This window comes from Dermacentor andersoni, chromosome 4 (genome assembly GCF_023375885.2).
Source record: "Dermacentor andersoni chromosome 4, qqDerAnde1_hic_scaffold, whole genome shotgun sequence".
Classification (NCBI taxonomy): domain Eukaryota; kingdom Metazoa; phylum Arthropoda; class Arachnida; order Ixodida; family Ixodidae; genus Dermacentor; species Dermacentor andersoni.
In genome coordinates, this window is record NC_092817.1 from 15003984 (window position 1) to 15016908 (window position 12925).

Below are 12925 nucleotides of genomic sequence, written 5' to 3' on the forward strand. Positions count from 1 at the left end.
CTCATTCATAATGAGCTGGAGCTTTATTATCAGCCTCTACAAACTATAATAGTGCCACAGCTTTGATTTTAGGATATACCTGCACATGCGATGTATTCCTGCAAATAATACGGGCCTAAGACATTGTACTGCAAAGGAGAGCTGTTTTAAAAGCTTGACCCATGAATTCGAGAGCAAATACACAGTGTTACAGGGAACCTAGCCCAGGTCTGAAGTGCAGGTTGCTGTGAAAGAAGTGTGTGCGTAAGTTTCATTTCCAAAACAATGCCTGTTGAGCATGCTATCCTAATGGATACTTAAGGGTGCACAAAGCCATTAGTGTTGCTTCACTGAGTCTTTGAAGTTCAGGTAAATCTGCTGTTTATTTATCATCAGACAATGAAGACAATTTCTGAAGCCTGAACGGCCAGACAATGATGATCGCTGAACCTCTTGAGACAACGCTGCCTTGCAACTGTGCCATAGGAAAGATAATGTATGACCACTGTTGCAAGAAGAGCACTGTGCATATTGAAAATTCCCTGTAATCATGTCGTGTTACAGCACAGATGTCCAATTAACAGCCGGTGGCACCATCTGTCATGGACTTCACTAGTGTTGCAGCCAGAGAGGTGGCTGTAACTGAGGCATGTGTGTGTGCCACTTCTTAATGCGGTGGCCAGAAAATGCCCGTGGTACACTTGAGCTGTTTTTCACCCACCCTACAATGTTTAGAATAAAATAAGATTAGCAGATCATTTACAGTGAAACCAGAAAATGTCTTGGAACAAGTCTACTCATGGCACAATTCACTGACTATGGTGCAAGATGGCACAATAATATTCCTATGGCACAAGTGGCACAGCTGTTTTGCCCCCTATATCTTCTGGGGAAGTGTTTCATAAGTCAGTGCTAATTGAAATATGCATAGCCTTTTGGGGGCTTTTTGGCCCGAAATATTTAGAATATTGAAACCATGAGCATTCAGTCAGAAAGACAACAGTCTGTCAGAACCCACTTATTCTGAAAGGTAGATTGGTGGCATGCCTAGATAAATAAGTGCTGCATTGCAGTGATAGTGAAGAACCAAGCATTGCCAAAATGCGAGTTAGGAAGCAAACTCCTTAACTGGCAAACTTGTGTCCAAAATAGCAAGTTAAGAATGAATCATAATGGCCGCAGCAAGCATGGTCGTCAATCGTTGAATCAAAACTCCAAGGTCAGGCAAATCTGCTATTTATACACATATCACTGTACTACATTCTTGAGTAATTGCTGGTGCCCGTGTATATTTGAGAAGGTACAGCACTGCATTCCTATCAGACAAGACTCTTTTGCTAAAGAAAAAGAAAAAATTAAATTATGGGGTTTTACGTGCCAAAACCACTTTCTGATTATGAGGCACGCCGTAGTGGAGGACTCCGGAAATTTCGATCACCTGGGGATCTTTAACGTGCACCTAAATCTAAGTACACGGGTGTTTTCGCATTTCGCCCCCATCGAAATGCGGCCGCCATGGTCGGGATTCGATCCCGCGACCTCGTGCTCATCAGCCCAACACCATAGCCACTGAGCAACCACGGCGGGTAACTCTTTTGCTAAAGAATTGACACAACATTTAAGAAATCTTGCATGCATATACCATAAAATACAGATCAAGCACCCTCACTTCTGCAAGTGCCCCCCATTCTATTATCTGAGAACTTGAAGTTCTCTAACACTACTGAGCAACTGCTGCACAACTCCTCCTCCTCACCGCCCCCCCTCCCCCAGGACGCTTGCCCATCTGCATGCTTACCCTGAAACTGAAACAATGTGTAGATTTCAGCTGCATTTCTTTGCAGCAATCTAAGTCGGCCTAATGTCGGACATTTTCTATGTTTAAAGCTATAGTTTCAAGGGGGATCCAACCCAAGGAAGGACTGCTTCTGAACAACACTCAGTTTTTGCAACGTTCATTTGGTGGCGTGTTGCATGGTAGTGACATCGCATTATTGCATTTCTGCACAGTGCAGAAAATGTATTGAAATTGTGGTATGTCATATGAAGGCTAGACGTGACATCTTGCCGCTTCGATACTGTTTATATCGAAGAGGATGCACTAGTGAATACGTCAAGAGAAGATGCAAAAAGGCACTCCGTGAAAGCCATCACATCCCAACTTTGTAGCTACTGTTACAAAGGAGACTGTTGCATGCTCATTTAAAGGGGCCCTAAACCATCCCTCGGGCTTGGTGAAAAAAATAAAAATGATCCGTGGATAGCATAGGCTGCAGTGAAAATATCAGCCAGATTTTGCAGTAATGTGCGGCGCGTAGCTCTCTCAAGCAGTACGCAAAGTCACCTTTCTCTCAGATGCTCTCTTTTCAACAGAAGCCTGCTCCTCACTCTTTTCTGGATGCTACATTTCATAATACAGTAGAATCCCATATGCGGCTGCTCTTGGCCAATAGTTAATATCAGCCAAGAAGGGTGTTTGGATCAGTGCACTGCTTCCAGCTGTTACAATGTATATTTATTGACGCAGTTTAATAAACAGGCTAAAGTTAGTAAACATATTGACACGTGTGCTTATCTTTATCGGCCTACCACGTTTCGCCGCTTCACAACTGTAATCGCACAGCGAGGGACGCGCCTGCATGTATCCGACGTTTCTGGAAAGTTATCGATGCTTCTACCCGGCTGTCTGTTGTCGCCGAACCTTGTGTTATCTGATTTCATCGCGTGACGCGAATGGTGTAGAACATTGTGGAAGGCGCGCGGGTCCGAACGATTAGTCTGGAACATTCGACGACTGCTGTATAAAAGCCGACGCGCTTGCCTCGCTGATCAGATTTTCGACGATCGCCGAGCGTGTTCGCCGCTATCGTTGTGCTATAAGTGTAGCCTGTTTTGTGGGCACAGGTTCGCCCAATAAAAGTTTGTTTTGTCGTTCACAGTATTGCTACTGTTTTATTCAACGTCACCACCACGTGACATCTGGTGGAGGTGCTTTTCGTTCATGTACCGGACGCCCCCGACAAGCCGTGATCCAAGCCCGGATCGCAAAGAGAACACCAACGTAGTCCCGGAGCATCGAGCTAGCCGCCGTCTTCAACAGCTGCCCCCGGAGCACGGACTTCTACCTGAGAAGACCAAGAAGATTGTGGACAAGGCAACCCCAATGGCAGCGCCAGCGTCCCCCATCGTGCTGCAGCAGCCCAGGGAACCTCCGACGTTCCGCGGATCAACATTCGAGGACCCGGAAACCTGGCTCGAAACGTATGAGAGGGTCGCTAAGTTTAACAGTTGGGACAGCGACGACAAGCTGCGGCATGTCTATTTCGCATTGGAAGACGCCGCCAGGACGTGGTTCGAGAATCGGGAAGCCACCTTAACGACGTGGGACCTTTTCCGAAGCGGCTTCTTGCACACGTTTACAAGCGTCGTGCGAAAAGAGCGAGCCCAAGCTCTACTAGAAACCAGAGTGCAGCTGCCAAACGAGACGATCGCGATCTTCACGGAGGAGATGGCCCGTCTTTTCCGGCACGCCGACCCGGAAATGTCGGAGGAGAAAAAAGTTCGCTTCCTGATGCGCGGCGTCAAGCAAGACCTTTTCGCCGGACTTATTCGCAACCCACCGAAGACTGTGGCTGAGTTTTCTGCAGAGGCATCGACGATCGAGAAAACTCTGGAGATGCGCACCCGGCAATATAACCGCCAGGGGCACACGCCACAGTATGCCATCCAAGGACTGGGTTCGGACGACCTTCAAGAGACCATCAGGGCCATTGTGCGCGAAGAACTGCGCAAGGTCCTGCCTTCGTCGCAGCCTCAAGTAGCTTCGATCGCTGACATCGTGAAAGATGAGGTTCAGCGATCGCTTGGGGTTCCTGAGGTGCAACCTCAATTACCGCAGCCCCAGCCAGAAGCGATGACCTACGCCGCCATCGCACGCCGTCAAGGTCCCCCTCCGCGACCACGCCAGGGCCCTGCAACGACGCAATTCCGTCGTCCGCCGCCGCCGCCGCCAGCACGCCCACCCGTCGCCCAGCGCACCTACGCGAGGAAGACTGACATTTGGCGAGCCCCCGACCACCGTCCGCTCTGCTATCACTGCGGAGAAGCCGGCCATGTGTATCGCCGATGCCCATACCGGGAGATGGGACTGCGAGGTTTCGCCGTCAATGCTCCGCGCCCGCAGCGAGGTGAACGCCCTCGCGATATCGCCGACTACCTCGCCGCTACTCAGTGGAGCTCTCGACGACCGTCGCGTTCGCCATCACCAGGCCGCTACCTGTCGCCGCAGCGCCGACCATACACTGGCCCAGCCCGGGGCCGGTCAGCGAGCCCGTATCCGGAAAACTAAAAGCAGCAACCGATGGAGGTGCGGTTGCTGTTCGTCGAACTGACGAAGATCCTCCGCTGCCGACGAAGACGACCAACAAACCATCTCGACGACCTAATGACGACACGCCGCCGTCCCGACGAAGCCAGGAAGCCAAGACTACACCGACGAAAGACGACTTGACGACTCGACGTTCCAGCTTCAGTTCAACACGACGCAGCCGTGATCCGACGCCGAGACCTAACTGTAACGCAAGACAAAGAACCACCGACCTCGACGTGCTTCTCGACGGCCACGCAGTCACCGCCTTAGTAGACACAGGAGCCGATTACTCCGTCATGAGTGGACCCATCGCCGCCCAGTTGAGGAAAGTTAAGACTACATGGGAAGGCCCTCAAATTCGCACCGCTGGAGGACACCTGATTACGCTGACTGGGATCTGCACGGCAAGAATTACCGTTCATGACCGGACTTACCCTGCCACCTTCGTTGTACTCCAACAGTGTTCACGAGACGTCATTCTCGGCATGGACTTCCTGAATCAACATGGCGCAGTCATCGACCTGAATTCGAAATCGATAACGCTGTCACAAGATCAAGCGATACCGCCGGAGAGCTGTCGTAGTCACCACGCCTTGAGTGTGCTCGAAGATCAAGTGAGCATCCCGCCGCGCGCCAGCATTATTATTTCCGTCGGCACTGAAACACCCGCTGACGTAGAAGGCGTCATCGAGGGCGACCAACATCTACTGCTCGACCGTGAAATTTGCGTCGCAAGAGGGATCGCTCGACTCCACGGAGGGCAAGTGGAAGTTATGCTAACCAACTTCAGCCAAGAGTTCAAGCACATCAACAAGGGCACGACAATCGCATACATCGAGGAAATTGTGGAAACCAGCAATGCCTTTGTCCTCTCGGATTCAGCCGCATCTACCCCGATGAGCATTGTCCCCGAACCAGACTTCGACGTGAATCCAAGTCTTCCTATGAGTAAGCAGCAACAGATCAGAAGTCTTCTCCGACGATACAAAGACTGCTTTTCGACGTCATCGAGGATTCGACAAACACCAGTTGCAAAGCATCGCATAATAACCGAAGAGAGCGCTCGACCACTCCGCCAGAGCCCTTACCGAGTTTCGACACGAGAACGTGAAGCTATTAGGCAACAAGTCGACGAAATGCTGCGCGACGACATCATCCAGCCGTCGAAAAGCCCGTGGGCCTCTCCTGTAGTCCTGGTAAAGAAAAAGGACGGAACCCTACGCTTCTGCGTCGATTATCGTCGACTGAACAAGATCACGAAGAAGGATGTGTACCCCCTTCCACGGATAGACGACGCATTGGATCGGCTCTGCAACGCTAAATACTTCTCGTCGATGGACCTCAAGTCTGGCTACTGGCAAATAGAAGTCGACGAGAGAGATCGCGAAAAGACTGCCTTCATCACGCCAGACGGCCTCTACGAGTTCAAGGTCATGCCATTTGGACTGTGCTCGGCGCCTGCAACGTTTCAGCGCGTCATGGACACGGTGTTAGCCGGACTGAAGTGGCAGACGTGCCTTGTTTACCTGGATGATGTCGTTGTCTTCGCCGGAAATTTCGACGATCACCTTAGGCGGCTTGCGACAGTGTTAGAAGCCATCAAGTCATCAGGGCTCACTCTGAAGCCGGAAAAGTGCCGCTTCGCTTACGATGAGCTTTTGTTCCTAGGCCACGTGATCAGCAAATCAGGAGTACGCCCTGACCCACAGAAGACAGCTGCCATCGCAAAGTTCCCGCAGCCAACTGACAAGAAGGCAGTGCGCAGATTCCTTGGCATGTGTGCCTACTATAGGCGCTTTGTCAAGGACTTCTCACGCATCGCGGAGCCGTTAACACATCTAACCAAATGTGATGTCGCGTTCAAATGGGAAACGCCGCAGGCCAAGGCATTTCAAGAACTCAAACGACGCATGCAGTCGCCGCCGGTACTTGCACACTTCGACGAGGACGCCGATACCGAAATCCACACTGACGCCAGTAGCCTAGGCCTCGGTGCCGTCCTAGTCCAGAGGAAAGAAGGACTTGAAAGGGTGATATCGTATGCTAGCCGGTCGCTGTCAAAAGCGGAAAGCAACTATTCTACGACGGAAAAGGAATGCCTCGCCATCATTTGGGCTATAGCTAAATTCCGCCCTTACCTCTATGGCAGGCCATTCAAAGTCGTCAGTGACCATCATGCATTGTGTTGGCTAGCTAACTTAAAGGACCCTTCAGGACGGCTGGCGCGGTGGAGCCTCAGACTGCAAGAATATGACGTCACGGTAATATACAAGTCCGGAAGAAAACACTCCGACGCCGACTGCTTATCGCGCGCCCCCATCGATCCCCCGCCGCAAAACGACGAGGACGACGACGCCTTCCTTGGGATAATAAGCGCGGAAGACTTCACTAAACAGCAACGAGCAGACCCGGAGCTAAAAGGCCTCGTCGAGTATTTGGAAGGAAACACCGACGTTGTCCCTAGGGCATTTAAGCGCGGGTTGTCGTCGTTCACGCTACAAAACAACCTGCTCGTGAAGAAGAACTTCTCACCAGTCCGCGCCAGCTACCTTCTTGTTGTACCGTCAGCGCTGCGTCCAGAAATACTGCACGCCCTACACGACGATCCAACCGCTGGGCACCTCGGATTCTCCCGGACGCTGTCGAGAATACAGGAAAGGTATTACTGGCCGCGTCTGACCGCCGACGTCGCCCGTTACGTCAAGACATGCCGAGACTGTCAACGACGCAAGACACCACCGACAAGGCCAGCAGGATTACTACAGCCGATCGAACCTCCTCGCCGACCATTCCAGCAGATTGGGATGGATTTGTTGGGGCCGTTTCCGATATCAACATTCGGGAATAAGTGGATCGTCGTGGCGACGGACTATCTCACCCGCTTTGCTGAAACTAAAGCTCTACCAAAAGGCAGCGCAGCCGAAGTGGCGAAATTTTTCGTCGAGAACATCCTGCTGCGACATGGTGCCCCAGAAGTCCTCATCACCGACAGAGGAACGGCTTTTACAGCAGAGCTCACCCAAGCCATTCTGCAGTACAGCCAGACAAGCCACAGGAGGACAACTGCCTACCATCCGCAGACGAATGGTCTCACGGAGCGCCTGAACAAGACCCTCGCCGACATGCTAGCAATGTACGTCGACGTCGAACACAAGACGTGGGACGCGATCCTGCCGTACGTAACCTTTGCGTACAACACGGCGGTGCAAGAAACAACACAGATCACGCCGTTCAAGCTGGTCTACGGCAGGAACCCGACGACGACGCTTGACGCCATGCTGCCGCACGTAACTGACGAAGAGAATGTTGACGTCGCTAGCTATCTCCAGCGCGCCGAAGAAGCCCGACAGCTCGCCCGCCTGCGAATCAAGAGCCAGCAGAGGACCGACAGCAGACACTACAACCTCCGACGACGCTTCGTCGAGTACCAGCCTGGCGACCGTGTTTGGGTCTGGACCCCGATACGCCGACGAGGACTCAGTGAGAAACTACTCCGACGCTATTTCGGACCCTACAAGGTCATCCGACGTATTGGCGCTCTGGACTATGAGGTCGTGCCAGACGGCATTTCGCATTCACAGCGGCGCCGCGCACGATCTGAAGTGGTCCACGTGGTGCGCCTTAAACCCTTTTACGGACGCTGACGAACTTCGTTATTTTTGTTCTTTTCTTTGCTACGAGTGCTTTTGTTTATTAACTTCGTTTGTTTGCAGCATCGGGTCGATGCTTTTTAAGAGGGGGGTATTGACACGTGTGCTTATCTTTATCGGCCTACCACGTTTCGCCGCTTCACAACTGTAATCGCACAGCGAGGGACGCGCCTGCATGTATCCGACGTTTCTGGAAAGTTATCGATGCTTCTACCCGGCTGTCTGTTGTCGCCGAACCTTGTGTTATCTGATTTCATCGCGTAACGCGAATGGTGTAGAACATTGTGGAAGGCGCGCGGGTCCGAACGATTAGTCTGGAACATTCGACGACTGCTGTATAAAAGCCGACGCGCTTGCCTCGCTGATCAGATTTTCGACGATCGCCGAGCGTGTTCGCCGCTATCGTTGTGCTAGTATAAGTGTAGCCTGTTTTGTGGGCACAGGTTCGCCCAATAAAAGTTTGTTTTGTCGTTCACAGTATTGCTACTGTTTTATTCAACGTCACCACCACGTGACAATATACTTACGAATTTCAATAATAAGTACGTACTTCCGGAAGCAGCCGACTATCGTCTGCTCAGGCTACGCCATGGCTGCCCGCATAGGAACTAAATTTGGTTACTACTAACTATCGGTGTGGTAGCCGTTGGGTTTCGCTAATTGCGACTGGTTTTGAACACTGAACTAGCCTCAAACCACACAAAACTTAAGGTCAGACCACAAGCAAGCTTGCCAGCATATGCTCACTCCTGACCGCTCCTGGTTAGGTGCCTTGGCAGACTTTGCTTTGTAATGATCGAGCTATTGATAGTGCTTCAAAATGTGCAAGTTGGATGTGGCTACTATCCGTCAGCCAAGCTGGTGCAGGACAAAGCCGGTCCACGCCATGTAGAGCAGCCAGACAAGAGCGTATGAGCGCGGGCACGCATTCTGGCCCTGTCGTGCACAAAGCAAACGCTGCTGTTGCATGTAGCTTGTGGTCTACTACGTAATGTAGATATTGTGGCCACCACGTGGTGCCGTGACGAGTCCGCTGGCTCAGTGCACTGCAGCTCGCTGAGGACAAGCACATTTGGCACGTTTGGCTACGTTTGGTGCGTTGTAGGAATTGGAAATAGTGGCGTCTACATGTACATCCAGATCATATTTTAACTGCGCGCCGCTGTGACGTTCGGTAGGTGGAGTGTTGTGGGCATACCCCTCTCCGCCGTAGCCTTTGCAGTGCAAGCTATCGAAGAAGGAGCGGAAGCACCGTAAAGGGCATGTTTGATTGCCGATAACACCGCTTCTACTGGACGTATTGAAGTGCTTTTTGCAGCAAAGTATTTCTAAAATAACCTAATTTAGCTTCAAATGCATTTCTCTACTTTGATAAAAAGCAGTTCAGGGCCTCTTTAAAAATTGTGGCATTTCCAACACACTCAAAAGCTTTTGAGTACGGCAAGCTGTCTGGCAGGCTCTTGTTGATGCTGGAACTTCATAATAGTGCAGGCCATATTCCTTTGATTTATTTTTTGGTCCCGACATTGAAGAACCTTTTGACAGCGCATCATCACTATCTTATCGATAATTATATTGCTCTGCTGTTTGCTTCAGCCAGGAGCACTGTATTGTGATGTCTAGAGAATTGCAACAAATGACTGTCATGCCTATAAGTGAGTGTTACTACACATAAAAAAATGGCAGAGATCTCGAAATGTTTCGGGAAAGAGTAGGCAATATCTTGAATGTAACTAAGCTTTCTGCTGCTTATGTGGGAATACAGTAGAAATTTGTTGATACATTCCTGTTTATTACGTGTTGCCAGCCTTTACACTCTGGGAGTGCAGATTTTTGGGCTAGTTGGTTCTTTGTATCAATTGAAGTCATAGCGCTGGATTGACATGGACAAGAAAGATGACAGGACGTGCGCTAACTATCAACTGAATTTTATTTCAGGAAAGGATGGTACTTATACCGGCTCAAATGAGTTGAAATCATCGCACGTGGAATCCTACATTTTCCAGATAGGCAGTTTCCTTTCTGCTTAGAGTAATCGACGGAGCGCTGATATAGTTGGCAGCTTCTTTTTCAATCAAGCTTGCTTCTACAGTTTCCCTCGTATCTCTATCTGTGTTTCTAAACACGACTACACAATCCTTAAATAGTGGTTTTCACCTGCAATCATCAGAATGCACGGAGACGTGTCCATCTCGATAACAGTTCAGTTGTTGCTTGCGTTCCCTTAGCCTGTCATTGACGCATCTGCCTGTCTACTCTTGTACACATTGCCGCATGAGAAAGGGAACCGATATACGACACCTTGCGCGCAGTACACAAACAGCAGCCGATGGTTCATTGTGCAGCCTCGGTGGCCTTACATAAGCTTGATGGCTTTTGTGGAGCTGAGAATATGACTTCCACTTTCACTTTTAAGGCCACCTTTTAAACATGCGATATTCCATGCATGTACGATACAACCACCTTCTTTCTCTTTTCATGGCTGCGCTTGCACTTACGACCCGGTTCCGGTAGTTTTTTTTCAGTTCATTTTCCACCACTGATAAAAGTATGTGGATAGGGTAGCCTGCTTCCAGTAGCCGCTCTTTTTGTCTCAGGAAACTCCCAGGCATCTGGTGGGGGCGTGATTTCTGATTTGTGGAGCGTATTTGCAAAACATAGGTTCGTGATTGCTTACCAATCATTGCTGTTGGGAATATCACCCTAGGGAAACAAAGATGCTGCTTCCGCATGCCTCATCACATTCAAAGTTAGTGAAGCGAGCAATCGCAAACCTATGTTTTTTTAATGTGCTCTGCAAATCATGCCCCCACTGGATGTCTGGGAGTTTCTTTAGACAAAAAAAGCAGCTACTGGAAGCAGGCTACCCTATCGACATACTTTTATCAGTGGCGGAAAATGAACTGAAAGAACTAGCGGAACCGGGTCGTAAGCGCAAGCGCAGTCATGAAAGGAGAACGAAGGTGGTTGTACCATACATGTATGGAATATCACATGGTTCAAAGAAGGTGGCCCGAAAAATGGAAGTGGACGTCATACTTTCAGCTCCACAAAAGCTATCAACCATATGTAAGGCCACTGATCCATTGAGAAAGATTGCACCGAGGCTGCGCGAAGAACGATCAGCCACCGTTTGTGCACTGCACGCAAGGTGTCGTATATCGCTTCCCTTTCTCGTGTGGCGAAGTGTACATAGGGCAGACAGGCAGATGCCTCATTGACAGGCTAAGGTATCACAAGCAAAAACTGAACTGTTATCGAGATGGACATGTCTCCGGGCATTGTGATGATTGCGGGCTTAAACCACTGTTTAAGGATTGTGTAGTTATGTTTAAAAACAGAGATAAAGATATGAGGGGAAATTGTAGAAGCAAGCTTGTTTGCGAAAGAAGGTAATAACTGCGTCAGCGCTCCTTCGATTACTGTGAACAGAAAGGAAACTGCCTATCTGGAAAACTGGTTGCACGTGCGATGATTTCCACTCGTTTGAGCATGTATAAGTACCATGCTTTTCTGAAATAAAATTCAGTTGATAGTTAGCGCACATCCTGTCGTCGAATTTCTTGTCTGTGTCAATCCAGTGCCATGACTTCAATTGATCTTGCACTCTGAATTGAAGGCCCGCTTTGGTTTTCACAGGGTCACGTGCATTAGTGTCCCATCTGGCAAGGGTTTTTTTCCCCAGTAATTACGTCCAAAAGATAGCACTGCACACTACCAATGATGCCATGCATTTGCTTGTTACATTGTGATACACTGTTTGTGGTTTAACTATGCAGCATTGATTTTGGAAGGATACGTTTCAATGTTTAGAGGGGTAAAGGTGCAACACTAATGGGAATGCCAACGTTCGTGCAATACATTGGCAATGCCAATGAGTTTGCCGAAATGGTGCATGGAGCTTGAGGATCTATGGCACAAATAATAGCTCAAGTCACCTATCATGAGTATGTGTCATTTGATGATTGCTTTGGTACATCTGAACCGCTGAGCTTGTCAGACATCGTCACCGATCTCAGCATGACTCACAATGTCGAAACCAAAGATCAGGTGGATGAAGGCATGAATGGTTGCCTCACACCTGTGCACGTTTGCGGACATTGTTGTGGCCTTCAATATCTTGTGTGGGTACTTTGATATATACATGGCTTTGCATAAACTAAAGAAGGGCTACGACTGCTTGAAGAGAAGTTATCTTCATTGAACACAAGTTGCCAATGGCAATTATGAGCTTCATTTTGTGCGATTCACAACTTCTGATGGCAAAAAAAAAAGTAAGTTTTTAATGTTAATCCTTACCTCCAGGCAGCTGTAGTGAGCTTTACATTTAGTATGTTTTCAATAGTTGTTGGCGTTCTATACAACTTCAAATAAAGTTTTGCGTGAGAGTAGCTTTTTGCCTGATCTGTAGTGTTGCGCAAGTATAATCACATGTTACATTTTCTTGGGTCATTCATTATTCTTTGCAGTCTCCTAAAGAATTTATCAAGAGGGTTCTAGTGTATTCCGCTTACATGTTCATCATGACAGCATTCATTAGTGACTGGGCAGGTTCATTTACTATGCCTAAAATGTGTTGCAGGTGATCTATTAAGTTTTTCTTTTTTTTAAGTGCGGAGAAATACAGTAAATGATGCCTTTGTGCTACTCATTGAACATTTGCTCTCACTCAGACTTATAATTGTGTACTCTACAAAATTACAACTTTCCAAGCTATTTGTTTTCTAGGGTTAGCAGAGACGTGCTGGAGGACATTTTGAAGTTGGAAAATGTTGAACTGAATGCTGCAAGTCATGATGAACAACCATACGACTCGGAAAAACTGAGCCAGGTGAAGCATGGCTTCCTGAGGCTTTCTGAACCTTTTCATCTGCTCTCAGTGGATTTCAACAGTCGCAAGGTATGTCAGAAAGCTTTGGAAAACATC

The 12925-nt window shown here is 48.9% G+C and overlaps 1 protein-coding gene across 2 annotated transcripts in view; it reads left to right on the plus strand.

Annotated features, from left to right (window-relative positions):
• LOC126535768 (protein arginine N-methyltransferase 9-like) overlaps positions 1-12925 on the plus strand; it is a 44800-nt gene that overhangs the window by 12158 nt on the left and 19717 nt on the right. For both annotated transcript variants that reach the window (XM_055073410.2, XM_050182558.3), the window contains exon 7: positions 12727-12898. In XM_055073410.2, the coding sequence (XP_054929385.2) occupies positions 12727-12898 (172 nt within the window). The remainder of the gene's footprint in view (positions 1-12726; positions 12899-12925) is intronic.